Genomic DNA, 18,243 nt, shown 5'->3' on the forward strand with positions numbered 1-18,243 from the left:
TACCACCCTAATGGCAGAAAGCAAAGAGGAACTAAAGAGCCTCTTGAGGAAGGTTAAAGAGAAGAGAGAAAAAGCTGGCTTAAAACTTAACATTCAAAAAAAACTAAGATCATGGTATTGGTCCCATGACTTTATGGCAAATAGATGGGGATAAAATGAAAACAGTGACAGACTTATCTTCTTGGGCTCCAAAATCACTGTAGATGGTGACTGCAGCCATGAAATTAAAAGACATTATTGCCTTGGAAGAAAAGCTATGACAAATCCAGATAGTCTGTTAAAAAAAACAGAGCCATCACTTTGCCTACAAGGGTCCATATAGCCAAAGCTAAGGCCTTTCCATTAGTCATGTACAGCTGGGAGAGTTGGACCATAAAGAAGACTGAGCACCAAAGAATTGATACTTTCAAAACGTGGTGTTGGAGAAGACTCTTGAGACTTCCCTGAACAGCAAGGAGATCAAATCAGTCAATCCTAAAGGATATCAACTCTGAATATTCATTGGAAGGATTGATGCTGAAGCTTAAGTTCTAATACTTTGGTCATCTGACTTGAAGAGCCAATACCCTGGGAAAGACCCTGATGCTGGAAAAGATTGAGAGCAAGAGAAGAAGGGGACAACAGAGAATAAAATGGATGGTATCACTGACTCAATGGATGTGAGTCTGAGCAAACTCAGGGAGATAGTGAAGGACAGGGAAGCCTGGCGTGCTGCAGTTCATGAAATCACAGAAAGTTGGACACAACTTGACTGAACAATAACAGCAGTATAGCCATGCAAGGTACTAATGTAAAGTCTGGATGCATCTCCCTTAACAAAACATTTCTAAGTTTACATAACAGTGTTTGGCATATATATAACTACTCAACAATATAAGCTGACTCCTACCTAATGAGCTTTAATATATATACCAAGTTGTGTGCTAAAGGTTAAATATTGTCTTATTTAATTCTCACAGTAACTCTCTTATGAAGTCATTGTATTGGTCAGGTACACTGTGTAACGAACCACTTAATAACTTAAAATAATACTCATTTATATCACTCACATATCTATGGGTAAGTTAGGGGTTGAACTAGAAAACTGGCTGCAATAAAAACTTGAGACTTGAAATGTAAAGCAAAGTGTCTAGTTCTCAGAGATACCATATGGCAAAAAAAGAAGTATGAATCTAGAACTACTGCATCAAGATCCACTCATTCTAAGCCATTATGTCTCTCAAAATATACTACCAGTGAATCAAATCAAATTCCCCTACTTGGGCCCCCTGCACACTTCCTCCCCACTTTCTATCCCCTATCCAGTAAGCAGGCTTGCTAGAAATATCAAGTTATGAATAATTATTCTCTTTTAGTTTCCAACACAGGGATGTAAAGTTGACTCTGAACTTCCCACTCACATATTGGTTACTTTCTCTCTTGTTTTCCTCAGCTACAAAAATGTGAAAACCAGTTACCAGAACAAGCCTTCTTTGTCCTTCATGAGATGTCCTCCCAGTGTGTTTCATTTGAATGTAAGAGCAATCCTGGAGTGTTTCTAGGAGTAAAGGATAACCACCTAGCTCTAATTAAAAGAGGGGAACACCCCGAAGATTCAAATAAACAGAATATCACATTTAAGCTCTCAAACTTAATGTGATGGAAAGCTGCAGATCTTGGGTTGAGTAGCCCAAATAGCTACCACTGGAGAAAATATGAGATATAAAGAGACAGATAACACGAAGGCAAATGAAATGTTTAGTATGGTGTGGAATGTTTTCCTTATTATGTACAAAAAATTTTTTGTAACCCTTCAGTTCTGTTTTTCATTTCCCTCTGTATATCTCTCTGTATATTCTACTGCATATTCAATACAAATATTGGAATATTTAATAGCATACTGGTAAAGAGACTTGCCAACATTCTGAAGTATACACCTGACCTTTACTTTTTTCCTACTTTCAATCCAGAAAGAACTTAGTATTTAGAGTAAGACCTCTGGGGAGAAGCAAAGGGCCTTATCCCTAGTCTTGCTTTAGACAGAGACCAATTTTAAAGAGCTACATAGGGACATCATTTTCCGTGGTTCTAAATAATAGCCTCAAACACTTAGAGGCACTAATAAAAAGACAACTGGAAGCTACACAGATTGACCGTTTCACAACCAGAATAAAACATCAAGATTATTTATAAATACTCAAAACTTCAGATGTCTAAATGGCTAAGCAGGTAATATGAATATGTGAAAAGGCAAGAATAATTTTAAAATTAAGAAAATTAAACCTAGTATTTAAAGGTGAATAATTTCATCTCTCATTTTTAAAATTTTGATTTTTATAGATTGTGTTAACTTTAAACAAGGCATTCTTACATTAGAAAGTAAAATAAATTTTATTTCAGACATAAAACTGAAATTATTAGGAATATCTAACAAACTAGAATTACTTTTTGATGCATTGAGCCACAACATATGTTCAGGCATCCAAGTACCATGGACTGCAAGTACTATGGAGGGGCCAGAAGTCCTCTAACCTACTAGAGCTTATATGGGACATAGGATTAATATTACAATTTCAATAACTGGCTACCCCTCATATGTTCTTCTGACCCTGACTTTCATGAACCTATGACTTTTGATATATTCATCACCTTAAACAAAATTTTTTCTAATCCTTTCTTCTCACATGCGCAAGTCCTTTTATTGTCTGGTTTCCCAATGACCCTGCTTACTATGGAATATTCATGTGACTTGTTCCTTCCTCATTTCTTTTGACCAACGGTGTCCTTTTGTACTCCCTGACTTCACTTCTATATCATCTGATCTCTCATGCCAATATGTTTATTCTGCTTTTTCTACCTGATGCTGTAGAATTTTACATAAACCTATCGGTGGCAATATTTTTCATTAAACATCTTTGTGTTTTATTGTTACTAAGGTACTAAAGCTTATAGTCAATCATATAACAACATTTCTCAACTACTAAATAAGTTTTGCTTATTTTAAAACCTTAGCAATTCCTACTGTAATTTTTCATAGGTGTAACACTGACAATAAATGATAAACATAATGACAAAATACTTACAAAATAAGACTTTTTCTGAAAGTGTAGGCTTTTTAAGTTGTTGAGATATATTGACTATAACTGCTGGTGTAATGTAAAAGAGACTGAGAATTACTATATGAGGGCAAAATCTTATAGAACAATATATCTTTGTTTCATTACTTTGTCAATAATTTAACTATAGAAACAACAATAAAAACAGAATCTAAATCATTCCCTCTGAAAAACACTAAATGTTGATGATGTGTATCTGTATAATATACTTATTAAGTAACCAAATATATCCATTACATTGTTCATATTCTTGAATAAACTGTGTTTTTCAAAAGTATGTGAGACCATAGTGATTTTATCATAAAATGATTATACAGAGTGAAGTAAGCCAGAAAGATAAACACCAATACAGTATACTAATGCATATATATGGAATATTGTGAAATTCTTAAATGAAAGTACACATACCTTAATCCATCAATGTTAGTAAGTGGAGGAAGTTATTTGTCTCATATTTTTGGTGATTCAAAATTAAGTAAAATTTTCCAGAGAAAAGATTGTGTCTTTTTCATCTATGTGCTCCCAGTGCCCATCATGGTGGCCAGCACAAACTGACTTAAACCCAAGATCAAACAGCCAACACGTACTTGCACTATAATTTTAACCTAAGACTTCCAACCTGGTTTTCTTATTTTACATGTTTAATTTTCCTTTAAAAAACACTTTCTGCCATCACTATAGTCAGTGTTATTTGATTAAAATATTCAAATGTATGGTGGTTTTTGTCACTTAGATGCCTGTGTTTTGATAGTGGATAAAGACAATGCCAAAGAATGCTCAGACTACCACACAATTGCTCTCATATCACACGGTAGTAAAGTAATGCTCAAAATTCTCCAAGCCAGACTTCAACAGTATGTGAACCGTGAACTTCCAGATGTTCAAGCTGGTTTTAGAAAAGGCAGACATCAATTGCTAACATCCACTGGATCATCGAAAATGCAAGAGAGTTCCAGAAAAGCACCTATTTTTGCTTTATTGACTATGCCAAAGCCTTTGACTGTGTGGATCACCAGAAACTAAGAAAAATTCTTAAAGAGATGGGAATACCAGACCACCTAACCTGCCTCTTGAGAAACCTGTATGCAGGTCAGGAAACAACAGTTAGAACTGGACATGGAACAACAGACTGGTTCCAAATCGGGAAAGGAGTCCATCAAGGCTGTATATTGTCACCCTGCTTATTTAACTTATATGCAGAGTACATCATGAGAAATGCTGGGCTGGATGAAACACAAGCTAGAATCAAGATTGCTGTGAGAAATATAAATAACCTCAGATATACAGATGACACCACCCTTACGGCAGAAAGTGAAGAAGAACTAACGAGCCTCTTGGTGAAAGTGAAAGAGGAGAGTGAAAAGTTGGCTTAAAACTAACATTCAAAAAACTAAGATCGTGGCATCCGGTCCCATCACTTCATGGCAAATAGATGGGGATACAGTGGAAACAGTGACAGACTTTATTTTGGGGGGCTCCAAAATCACTGCAGATGGTGACTGCAGCCATAAAATTGAAAGACACTTACTTTTTCTCCTTAGAAGAAGAGTTATGCCCAACCTAGACAGCTTATTATAAAAGCAGAGACATTGCTTTGCCAATAAAGATCCGTCTAGTCAAGGCTATGGTTTTTCCAGTAGTCATGTATGGATGTGAGAGTTGGACTATAAAGAAAGCTGAGCACTGAAGAATTGATGCTTTTGAACTGTGGTGTTGGAGAAGACTGTTGAGAGTCCCTTGGACTGCAAGGACATCCAACTAGTCCATCCTAAAGGAAATCAGTCCTGAATGTTCATTGGAAGGACTGATGCTGAAGCTGAAATTCGAATACTTTGGCCACCTGATGTGAAGAGCTGACTCATTTGAAAAGACCCTGATGCTGGGAAAGATTGAAGGTGGGAGGCGAAGGGGACGACAGGATGAGATGGTTAGATGGCATCACCGACTCAATGGACATGAGTTTGAGTAGGCTCCGGGAGTTGGTGATGGACAGGGAGGCCTGGCGTGCTGCAGTCCACTGGATCGCAAAGAGTTGGACATGACTGAGCAACTGAACTGTACTGAACTGAAGAAGGCAAAAGAACTGTGCTCCAAAAACTATAAGATGCTGATGAAATAAAGAAGACACAAACAGATGGAAAGATATATCAATTTCTTGTATTGGAAGAATATTTTATAATTATATTTGTTATGTTTTACAATATAAACAAATATCAAATCATTATATAGCATACTTAGAACTAATATAATGTTATGTCAATTGTATCTTATTTTAAAAAGACTACAGTAGATTAAACTCTGCAACAGTAACCATCTGTCATATAAGTGCCTTTTTTCCTAGAAAGAATTAAGTTACATGATATTGATGATTTAACACAACTCCATCACCAGTTCAGAACCACTTCACTGATGCTCAGTATTTTATCTTTTCGGCTTAAAGTTTGAAACTCACACACATTTAACATTTAGCATTAGTCACCTTTGTTTTTTCATACTAAACTTTAACAGGTGTTGGCTCACTTTAGCCAAAACTGCTATTTTTCTAAAGAATGCCAAGATACATCTTAATACATGATTCCAAACATCAATGAAGCCGATCAGTATCCAAGAAAAATTTTTACAGAAGCGTATTTTTTTTCTGCTATAGTTTGACCCTACAGACTAAAGATCCATATGGCATAAGAAGGACCTATATCTCATAACATTTACAAGGGCAAAAACTATCCCTTTAAGGATGCTGATATCCAGAGGTACACTGCTTTATCCATGGATGAGATCCTTTGAGCCACTACCTAAGAGATATTAAATAAGACCCTTAAAGATAAGCATTTTGAAAATAAATTTTGAATAGACATTGGACTTTCAATATAAAGTTGACAATCAAACTATGCCCCAAACTCCCTCTAAGTGATGTTTCATAGGTCTTTTCATACAGGCGATACAAACCTTCTAAGGCAGATGAGAGCCAATTCTATCTTCTAAAAATGGCTATCACAATATTTCTCAACCTGCATGCTCTTCTTATAAAGTATCATTGGCATTTGTTTCATGAAGAGGTAAGATCTTTCTCCTCTCCCCTTGAGCCTGGGCAGACCTCCATGACTGCCTGGACAAAGAGAACATAGCAGAATGCTATGTGATTTCCAAGGGTAGATTGTTAAAACATCAGGCAAGTCTGCCTTGCTCTCTTGGCATGCTTGCACTTGGAGCCCAGCTACTATACTGTGAGGAAGTTAAGTAGCCATATGGAGAAGACAGGTATGGGTGTTTTAGCCTACAACCCTAGCTGAAGTCCTAGTCAGCAGCCAGCATCAATGCCACACATGAGTAAATGAGCCCTCAGATAATGCCAGCTCCCAACAATCAAGTCAACCCTAGCCTTCAAGTCACCTCTATATAGATTATAGGATTCCTCACCAATTCCACAGATTTTTTAGCAGATTTTTGGGAAAAAAGAAATGATTGCTGCATAAGCCATTACATTTGAATGGTTTTTAGACAGCAATAGATAACTAAAACATTCCCCTATTTTAAATTTAAGAAACAAAAACAAAAAAATGAGGCACAGAGAGTTGCATGATTTGTCTAAGATCATACTCATAGTAAGGGTTAAACTGGAATTTGAAGCCAGCCTGTGAGTTCTGAACCACTGCGTAGTACTGCCTCTCACACTTCCAGCACCATCACTGGAAAACCAATCTAAAGTTTATGTATGACTCTTTGAGGCTGGGAAGTATACTCAGTTTTCTGATCTAATCTCTTTTCCTGAAACTGACTTTCATCTTGTTCTCTTTTTCTTAATATGAGTTTTCAAAGAAGTTGACTTTCTGCCCAAATTTGTCATCCTACTAATGGTGGTCCCCAACTGGAAACAAATTTGTCACCTCTTAAACTTTTCAAATAGGTATTTATTATGTATGTTCCACATACAAAACATAAGTTACACAAATTTCACAACTATTTTAAATTTTCTATCACTCATCATAAAAAAATAGGCTAAATAAATCATCTTATTTGTATATATTACAAATGTTATGTACTAGTTTTTGTATATTACAAAGCAGTTTACTTAAAAACTGTGCCCTTTAAAAATTCCAGTGCTATCAGTGATATCTAAGGAGCATTGTTTATGCTTTAGGGAGATGTGAGTCACAAAAGTACTTGAGAAGGAAGAAAGTGCACTTGAGAAGGAAGAAAATGAGACAGCAAGAGAAAAGGGGAGAGCAGAAGGAAGAGGAAATCCCCAATCACTTTATTTCTCACAGCTGGCATTTCTGCAGCTGTTCTGTGTTTCTCTTGAGGTACAGTAGCCATAACAACTCCTGATGTTTGGCTTTTGGAGTAGTACATTGATTTCTAGGACTCAGCCAAGGCCATTCTTGACTGCAGCAGACTGAGCGTGGACTAACCAGGGAAAATTCCAGTCTCTGAGTGTCAGTTGACATCTCTGAGTCTATCATCTCAGAAGCAGACTCTGAAATCTTTTTTTCCCAAAAGGATCCTTCTAGGATCATATTTATAATGTTAACCCTAATACCAGCCACCACTCCTCACACTCAAATTATATTCTATAATAAAATCCAATCTATCAGTAAGCATAAAGTGAGCATCAATGTAAGAAAAGCCCACTTCCAGCCCCTGAAAAGTACAGAAGAGCAGGAGGAAGATAGAAAAGTCACCCTCCAAAGGATTATAACAATAATGGCCATGGATACAGAACATAATAACAAATGGCATCAGCGGGCAAGCCCTGCACTGTTATGAAGACAGACTCATAATTCTTTTAAACTATGATTTTATGATGTCACTCACATGATTCTATCCTACTCAGAGTTTTGGTAATCTGAAACTCTGTGACTATAAGTCTTAGGAAAAGGTATAGGGTCCTGAGGACAGGCTAGATTGAGAATGGCCAAAATTTATATGACCACCTTAGGGCTTATGATGAGCTGTTATGGAGGAGGGCAACCAGAAGTCAGATACAAGGAAATAACACCATACATCATGCTGTTGATGAAAGATTGTAGACAAGGAAACAAATCTCAGGGACTGCAGGAGAAAGGTCAGTCACAGAGTGTGTGATGACTGAGGCAGATGATTCAGGATCAAGGGGATAGATGGCAGGATCTATTTTTATATGGTACCAGATTCATGGTACTAGGAAGGAATGACAGATCAAAAAGGCCACACAGACAGATCTGGATATCCTCTGTTCAAAATCTCTGCTGCTTTGCTGGCACAGCAGACGCAGAGACAGAGAGTCACAGGACCTCAGACTATACTTCAAAGCCATAGTAACCAAAATACCAGGGTATGGCCACAAAACCAGACACATAGATCAATGGAACAGAATAGAGAATCCAGGAATAAATCCATGCACCTATGGTCAATCTATGACAAAGGAGGCAAGAAAATACAATGAAGAAAAGACAGTTTATTCAACAAGTGGTTCTGGGAAAACCAGAAAGCCACATGTAAAACAATAAGATCAGAATAGCCCCTCACAATGGATACAAAAAGAAACTCAAAATGGTTTAAAGACCTGAACGTAAGATCCGAAACCATAAAACTCCTAGAAGAGAACAGAGGTAGAAAAACTCTTTGACAAAAATCACTGCAGTATTTTCTTGGATCAGTCTCATAAGGCAAAAGAAACAAAAGCAAAAATAAACAAACGGGACACAATTAAACTTAAAAGTTTTTGCGCAGCAAAGGAAACCATCAACAAAACAGAAAGACAACCTACCGAATGGGAGAAGATATTTGCAACATGACCAATAAGAGGTTAATATCCAAAATATATAAACAGCTCATACAATTCAGTATCAAAAAAATAAACAGCCTAATTAAAAATAGAAGACTTGAATAGACATTTTTCCAAAGAAGACATATAAATGGCCAACAGGCACATGAAAAAATGCTCAATATCACTAATCATCAGAGAAATATAAATCAAAAATGCAATGAGGTATCACTTCACACCTGTCAAAAAGGCTGTCATCAGAAACTCTATGAATAGGACCTTCCCTGGTGGTATATGGACCAGTAGTTGTGATGCACAGGCCTACCTATGCAGGGGATATAGGTTCAGTCTCTGGTCTGGGAAGATTCCACATTCTGTGGAGCAACTAAGCCCGTACATCATAACTATTGAGCCCACGCTCTAGGACCTGCAAGCCATAACTACTGAGTCTGCATGCCCTAGAGCACACACGCCGCCACTATTGAGCCCATATGCTGCAACTACTGAAGTCCATGCCCCTGCTCTGCAACGAGAGAAGCCGCTGCAATGAGAGACCTGTGCACTGCAAGTAAGAGTGGCCCCTGCTCCAGGCAACCAGAGAAAGTCTGCACAAAGCAATGAAGACCCAGTGCTGCCAAAAATAAGTGAATACATAAATTAATTTTTTTAAAAAGACCTTTAAAAGGAGAAGGGCTACAAATAACAAAGGTTGGCAAGGATGTGGAAAAAAGAGAACCCTTGGACACTATTGGAGGGAATGTAAATTGGTGCAATCACTATGAAAAAACAGTATGGACACGCCTTAAAAACTAATAGAACTATAATCCAGGAATTCCTCCCCTGGGTATATATATATATATATATGGAAAAAATTAAAAACTGATTAAAAAATATCAGTTCAGTTCAGTCGCTCAGTCATGTCCGACTCTTTGCGACCCCATGAACTGTAGCACGCTAGGCCTCCCTGTCCATTACCAACTCCTGGAGTCCACCCAAACCCATGTCCATTTAGTCAGTGATGCCATCCAACCATCTCATCCTCTGTTGTCCCCTTCTCCTCCTGCCCTCAATCTTTCCAAGCATCAGGGTCTTTTCAAATGAGTCAGCTCTTCACATCAGGTGTACCCTAATGTTCATAGCAACACTGCTTACAATGGTCAAGACATGGAAGTAACACAAGTGCCCATTGGCAGATGATTGGATTAAGAATATGTGATAGATATAGACAGATAATGGATTATATAATTATATATAATAGAATATTACTCAGCCAAAAAAAGAGAATGAAATATTGCCATTTGCAGCAACATAGATAGACCAGAGAATATATGCTTAGTGGAATAAGTCAGTGAAAGACAAATACTATGACCTCATTTATTCAAGGAATCTAAAAACTAATATGAATAAATGAATGAATGTATGTGCAAAACAGACTCACAGATACAGAAAACAAAAGTGTAGTTTCCAAAGGGCAGAGGGAAGTGGGGAGGAATAAATTAAAGATATGGGAGTAACAGATACAAACTACTACATATCATTTAGGTAAGCAACAGAATATACTGTATATTGATAGTACAGGGAATTATACCAATTATCTTATAATAGCCTATAATGGAATATAATCTGCAAAAATACTAGATCATTTTCTGTACGCCTGAAACTAACACAATTTTATAAATCAATTACACTTCAATTTTAAAAAAGGAAACTTCTATTTGATTCTTCTCTATTTATACCATGATGCCTCTCTCCTGCAGTCTCCTTATTGCTCCTCTACCTGAAACATTAATTCCTACCAGTCTATTTTTTCGCACCTGATATATCTTCTTGATTCTTTGCTATTAATGTCTTTCCCAGGCTTCCTTCAAAATCCAGTTGTCTCCATCATCTTATTATCTTTTCAAGACTTATGGATGACTCTGACTGTGGTGACAAAGTTGATTGTACTCTGCCTATCACTGTATGTATGCATGATTTGTCTTCCATAAAGGAGTGTAATACCATGAGGACATGTGTGTTTTTTTTCTTTTAATCTTCTTGCTAGGACACACAGTGATCTATAACTAGGACAAGTTAACTTTATTCTGTTCTCATTTGTATCTTCATTCCAGGATTATAGCAAACTTTTGTCAGAACATATCTTTCAGAGAATATGCCAAACTTTGTCCTATGTAATTCTCTTCTCAAACATCTATTAATCACTTTGGCAACAAAGATCCATATAGTCAAACCTACGGTTTTTCCAGTAGACATGTACGAAAGTGAGAGTTGGACCATCAAGAAGGCTGAGCGCCGAAGAATTGATGCTTTCAAACTGTGGTGCTGGAGAACACTCTTGAGAGTCCCTTGGGCTGCAAGGAGATCAAACCAGTCAATCCTAGAGGAAATCAACCGTGAGTAATCATTGGAAGGACTGATGCTGAAGCTGAAGCTCCAATACTTTGGCCACCTGATTTGAAGAGCCAACTCAGTGGAAAAGACCCTGATGCTAGGAAAGATTGAGGGCAAAAAGAGAAGTGGGTGACAGAGGATGAGATGGTTGGATGGCATCATTAATTCAATGGATATGAGTCTGAGCTAACTCTGGGAGATAGTGAAGGACAGGGAAGCCTGGTGTGCTGCAGTCCATGGGGTCGCAAAGAGTTGGACAGGACTGAATGACGGAACAACAACAAATTAATTCTTTAGATCTTGGTAAAGTCTTCTCAAGTGTACCATATTACTGATGCAAAATACTCACACTGGGAAAATTGAGTTCCCACATTAACGGGGTAAGGGAGTGAATATTGACAGAAAAAGGCTAAAAAGTTAGGCATGGAACATATCACTCAGGGCTTTATAAGTCAAGTTAAGATTTTTGTTTTTACCCTATGTGCAAAGGGAATCCATCAAACTTTGGAGCAAGATGACAAGATTCAATGGATTGGGAGGAAGGAAGAAAAGAAGTGGAGAGATTATCTGGAGAGCTATTACAATAATCCAAGTTTTTAAAATGATGTTTGGTTTAGGGTGATGGCAGTAGACAATGGAATTAGTACACAGATTGAAGATATATTTGAAAGAGTTTAAACAGCACTTGGAGATGAACTGGATTGAGAACTGAAGGATGAAGTGATTTGGAAATGATTCAGTTTTCTGACCTGAGCAGAGATGCACAAAGGCACTGAGATGGTAAAACCTGAAGAGAAACAGATTCATGGATGGATGAGCAAGTGCCTCATTTTCAATAGTTTGAGATGTTTGACATATCCACATGTAGATACCAAACAAGTTTCAATTCTGGACCTCAGAGGCACTATTCACAGAGATAATCTGCACCATAGTTGTTTTACTGTTACCTAATTCTATTTTCAGTAAGAGAACAATTTCATCACTGTATCTTCTAGATTTAGTCACCACGAAATTGCAGCTTAAATCCTAGCATAAACTTGGTAGTATGGAGACTCTTTTTAAAGACTTGTTATAAAAACACTTGCAAAGCAAACTTTAACAAATGAAATGGATCACTGAGCTCATGAACCCAAGGGCCTTCAAATTAAGGTTGATTATGCATCCACCATGTGCTAGGTTACATGCTTTACATGTATTATCATATTCTGCACAGTGGTTCTATTACTCTGCCTAGTTTACAAATGAAGAAACCAAGGCTTAGAAAGATTAAAGCATTTTCTCAATGATATTTGGCATCATAGCTTAGTGACTAATAAAGCTAGGATTAGAAATCAAGTTTATCTGACCTCTTCGATCTTTCATCATTTTCTTGGAGGTCATTTTACATAACATGACCACCCAAAATGTCAGCAGCAGCATTTTCTTTTCCTAGAATATGAAATATTACTTCCCTCCCCAGTCCCAAGTCTCCTTTTTCTCTACTAGATTTCTCCCCGCCTCCAACCCTTTTCCTTCTCTCTCCTCTTTCTTTATTTCATTTGGGGGAAAAAAAAAAAAACACAAAAAACAGTTCCTATCTGAGTGATAGCTGAGGAAAGATGGGTAAGAATCAAACATTCCAATGATACTGGTTAATTTTGGCTTTCTCAAGGTACTGTTAAATATGCTACTAACAGAGCTACAGAGAGAAAATAGTCACTCTGGTCTGGTACTGGAATAAAACTTATTGCCTTCATTATAAAACCATTATGATTTGATGGATGGGGAATGAACTATTGTTACAACAGATGTTATATTCATTAACTACTCAAGTAGATTATGAGGAAAGGGCATTCTGCTTTTGCAAAACAACTTACCATGCCCTTCATATGGTCTCATTTTACTGTGTGTAAGTCAATCTCAAAATTAATACAAAGTAAGTATGCAAATTAGAGACTGCCAAAATTGATTTCAATGTTGGTCTTGAAATTGTCTTTTAAAGTATTTTCTTGTATATTCTCCCTCTAGACTTTCCAGAATACCAATGTTCAATTTGGCAAATTATTCCTCTCATATAGCCAACTGTTGACACCATACTGTTTATCCCTAAAGACCTATGAATATTTTTTAAATGAAAGAAAAAGAGAAAGAACATAGTGGACTATGTTAACACTTCCTGAGTTTAAGAAGTAATTTGAGCTATTTTGAATCTTCCTGTTGGATGGTATAGCAGACACTGCTCATGATCTACATAACATGTGGGATAGTCAGACTATCCCTCCTCCTACTTCATGAATAATGAGGCTTATCATTTTCAAAAGACTTCTGAAATGTTTTCTGTTTTTCATTGTTACAAGCTGCACTGCTGTTAATATTTCTATACTTTCTTTACATGTCTTCCAGGGCAAGCGTGCAAAAATTTCTCTTTAAGCGTGAGATGGATGAATCATAGGGTATTATATTACTTTTCTTTAATTTCAAAGTGGTTATACCAATTTACATCCCCATCCACAGTCTAAGTATTCCTGTTATTTCACATTCTCATCAAAACTACTTAGTGTTCTTTTTATTTTTGCCAGCTTCATGGGTAAGGTAACATGGTACTATGTTATGATTTTAATTTGTATTTCCTCAACTACTGAGGTAGAACATTCTTTAACAGGTTAATTTGCTATGCAGCTTTCTGTTTCTATGAAATGCTTTTTGAGCTTTTCCCCATTTCTCTGTGAACTTTTTTCTAACTTAAATGTAGAATTTATGTATATACCTGGATACTGACTTTTTGTGTTTTATCAGTTGCCAACGTCTTCTTCCAATTTGTGCCCTATATTAGTAGTTTCTCTTTGTGCTGTCTTTGGTAAATGGAAATTTTTAATTTTAACATAGCTAAGTTTATGCACCTTTTATGATTTATGCTTTCTGTATTTTTTAAAGAAATCTTTCCCTACTCCATGTCATCCACATCATTAAGACATTTTTCTATACTGTTTCTAACAATTTCATAATTTTGCTTTTCACATTGAAATCTGAATGCATCTATAGCCTATTTTTGCCACATGGATAATCGATTTTCCCAGTATCATTTCTTTAAACATTCATTCTTCCCTTCACTTATTTGCTGTAAGTTTTCATATACACTGTAAGTTTTCACATATATATGGACCAGTTTCTTATGCCTATATTCTGTCCCATTACTCTATTTGTCTGTCTTGATATCTAATAGCATTTTGGTAAAGCAGGTCCCCCAATCTAATACTTCTTCAAAATGACATGTATTCTTATAGTTCTTTGCATTTCCACATGAATTTTAGAATTGATTCATCAGGTTTAAATATACAATTGGGGGACATCCCTGATGGTTCAGCAGTTAAGAATCTGCCTTTGAATGCAGGAGACACAGGTTCGATCCCGGGTTGGGAACTAAGAGCCCACATGCCACAGGGCAACTAAGCCCACGTGCTGCAACTACTGAGTCTGTGCACTCTAGAGCCCGTGCTCCACAATAGGAGAAGCCTGGGCACTGCAACTACAGAAAGATTGTGTACCAAAACGAAGACCCATTTAGCCAAAATAAAAAGTAAAATAAAGTCTTTTTTAATTATAAATGAATAAGCAGTTGAGGCTTTTGATTGAAATTGCACTGAATCTGCTGGTCACTTGGAACAAGTTAAATAGCTACAATAACATATCTTCTAATCCATGAATGTGATTTATTTCTCCATTTAGGTATTTTCTAATGTCTTTTGATAATGTTTTATAATTTATGCCAAAACTTATTTGGACACACCTTGTTAGGTTTGCTCCAGAACTTAACATTTCTTAACGTTATTGTAAATTTTATTAAAGCATACTTTTTGTTGCTATTGTATAGAAATGCAATGTTTTTTTGCATATTTATATTGTGCCTAATAGGCTTGCTAAACTTTCTTATTAATTCTAGTAATTTATCTATTGATTTTCCAATCTTTATACATGTTATTCTTTTTTCTTGCTATATCACACTGGCTAGAACCTTCAGTACCATATTAAAAGAAAGCAGATGACAGACACTCTTCTTGTTCCTAATCTAAAAGCAAATTCTTTCAACGTTTCAACACTGAATTATGCCTATATCTAAAGCTGAAGAAATTGTACTGCTCAGCAGTAAAGCAATTGCTCAAGATCATAAAGCCTTTATTTTTTTTTCTTTTCATTTATTTTTATTAGCTGGAGGCTAATTATTTCACAACATTTCAGTGGGTTTTGTCATACATTGATATGAATCAGCCATGGAGTTACATGTATTCCCCATCCCGATTCCCCCTCCCACCTCCCTCTCCACCCGATTCCTCTGGGTCTTTCCAGTGCACCAGGCCCGAGCACTTGTCTCATGCATCCCACCTGGGCTGGTGATCTGTTTCACTATAGATAATACACATGCTGTTCTTTTGAAACATCCCACCCTCGCCTTCTCCCACAGAGTCCAAAAGTCTGTTCTGTACATCTGTGTCTCTTTTTCTGTTTTGCATATAGGGTTATCATTACCAGCTTTCTAAATTCCATATATATGTGTTAGTATGCTGTAATGTTCTTTATCTTTCTGGCTTACTTCACTCCGTATAATGGGCTCCAGTTTCATACACCTCATTAGAACTGATTCAAATGAATTCTTTTTAATGGCTGAGTAATATTCCATGGTGTATATGTACCACAGCTTCCTTATCCATTCATCTGCCGATGGGCATCTACGTTGCTTTCATGTCCTGGCTATTATGAACAGTGCTGCGATGAACATTGGGGTGCACGTGTCTCTTTCAGATCTGGTTTCCTCAGTGTGTATGCCCAGAAGTGGTATTGCTGGGTCATATGGCAGTTCTATTTCCAGTTTTTTAAGAAATCTCCACACTGTTCTCCATAGCGGCTGTACTAGTTTGCATTCCCACCAACAGTGTAAGAGGGTTCCCTTTTCTCCACACCCTCTCCAGCATTTATTGCTTGTAGACTTTTGGATAGCAGCCATCCTGACTGGCGTGTAATGGTACCTCATTGTGGTTTTGATTTGCATTTCTCTGATAATGAGTGATGTTGAGCATCTTTTCATTTGTTTGTTAGCCATCTGTATGTCTTCTCTGGAGAAATGTCTGTTTAGTTCTTTGGCCCATTTTTTGATTGGGTCATTTATTTTTCTGGAATTGAGCTTCAGGAGTTGCTTGTATATTTTTGAGATTAATCCTTTGTCTGTTGCTTCATTTGCTATTATTTTCTCCCAATCTGAGGGCTGTCTTTTCACCTTGCTTATAGTTTCCTGTGTTGTGCAAAAGCTTTTAAGTTTCATTAGGTCCCATTTGTTTATTTTTGCTTTTATTTCCATTACTCTGGGAGGTGGGTCATAGAGGATCCTGCTGTGATTCATGTCAGAGAGTGTTTTGCCTATGTTCTCCTCCAGGAGTTTTATAGTTTCTGGTCTTACATTTAGATCTTTAATCCATTTTGAGTTTATTTTTGTGTATGGTGTTAGATAGTGTTCTAGTTTCATTCTTTTACAAGTGGTTGACCAGTTTTCCCAGCACCACTTGTTAAAGAGGTTGTCTTTTTTCCACTGTATATCCTTGCCTCCTTTGTCGAAGATAAGGTATCCATAGGCTCTTGGATTTATCTCTAGGCTTTCTATTCTGTTCCATTGATCTATATTTCCGTCTTTGTGCCAGTACCATACTGTCTTGATGACTGTGGCTTTGTAGTATAGTCTGAAGTCAGGCAGGTTGATTCCTCCAGTTCCATTCTTCTTTCTCAAGACTACTTTAGCTATTCGAGGTTTTTTGTATTTCCATACAAATTGTGAAATTATTTGTTCTAGTTCTGTGAAAAATACCGTTGGTAGCTTGATAAAGATTGCATTGAATCTATAGATTGCTTTGGGTAGTATAGCCATTTTGACAATATTGATTCTTCCAATCCATGAACATGGTATGTTTCTCCATCTGTTTGTGTCTTCTTTGATTTCTTTCATCAGTGTTTTATAGTTTTCTATGTATAGGTCTTTTGTTTCTTTAGGTAGATATACTCCTAAGTATTTTATTCTTTTTGTTGCAATGGTGAATGGTATTGTTTCCTTAATTTCTCTTTCTGTTTTCTCATTGTTAGTGTATAGGAATGCAAGAGATTTCTGTGTGTTAGTTTTATATCCTGCAACTTTACTGTATTCATTGATTAGCTCTAGTAATTTTCTGGTAGAGTCTTTAGGGTTTTCTATGTAGAGGATCATGTCATCTGCAAACAGCGAGAGTTTCACTTCTTTTCCTATCTGGATTCCTTTTACTTCTTTTTCTGCTCTGATTGCTGTGGCCAAAACTTCCAACATTATGTTGAATAGGAGTGGTGAAAGTGGGCACTCTTGTCTTGTTCCTGATTTCAGGGGAAATGCTTTCAATTTTTCACCATTGAGGGTGATGCTTGCTGTGGGTTTGTCATATATAGCTTTTATTATGTTGAGGTATGTTCCTTCTATTCCTCCTTTCTGGAGAGTTTTAATCATAAATGGATGTTGAATTTTGTCAAAGGCTTTCTCTGCATCTATTGAGATAATCATATGGTTTTTATCTTTCAATTTGTTAATGTGGTGTATTACACTGATTGATTTTCAGATGTTAAAGAATCCTTGCATTCCTGGGATAAAGCCCACTTGGTCATGGTGTATGATTTTTTTAATATGTTGTTGGATTCTGCTTGCTAGAATTTTGTTAAGGATTTTTGCATCTATGTTCATCAGTGATATTGGCCTGTAGTTTTCTTTTTTTGTGGCATCTTTGTCTGGTTTTGGTATTAGGGTGATGGTGGCCTCATAGAATGAGTTTGGAAGTTTACCTTCTTCTGCAATTTTCTGGAAGAGTTTGAGTAAGATAGGTGTTAGCTTGGTAGAATTCAGCTGTGAAGCCATCTGGTCCTGGGCTTTTGTTTGCTGAAAGATTTCTGATTACAGTTTATATTTCTTGCTTGTGATGGCTCTGTTAAGATCTTCTATTTCTTCCTGGTTCAGTTTTGGAAAGTTATACTTTT

General features: G+C 36.7%; 1 protein-coding gene across 3 annotated transcripts in view; it reads left to right on the top strand.

The window, feature by feature from the left end:
* The window catches only part of IL33 (interleukin 33), a 59,175-nt gene extending 55,803 nt beyond the window's left edge, over positions 1-3,372 (top strand). For all 3 annotated transcript variants that reach the window (XM_070480460.1, XM_070480459.1, XM_020904577.2), the window contains one exon: positions 1,433-3,372. In XM_070480460.1, the coding sequence (XP_070336561.1) occupies positions 1,433-1,639 (207 nt within the window). In that variant the 3' untranslated portion in view covers positions 1,640-3,372. The remainder of the gene's footprint in view (positions 1-1,432) is intronic.
* Positions 3,373-18,243: the final 14,871 nt, after the last annotated feature.

This window comes from Odocoileus virginianus, chromosome 18 (genome assembly GCF_023699985.2).
Source record: "Odocoileus virginianus isolate 20LAN1187 ecotype Illinois chromosome 18, Ovbor_1.2, whole genome shotgun sequence".
NCBI classification, from domain to species: Eukaryota; Metazoa; Chordata; class Mammalia; order Artiodactyla; family Cervidae; genus Odocoileus; species Odocoileus virginianus.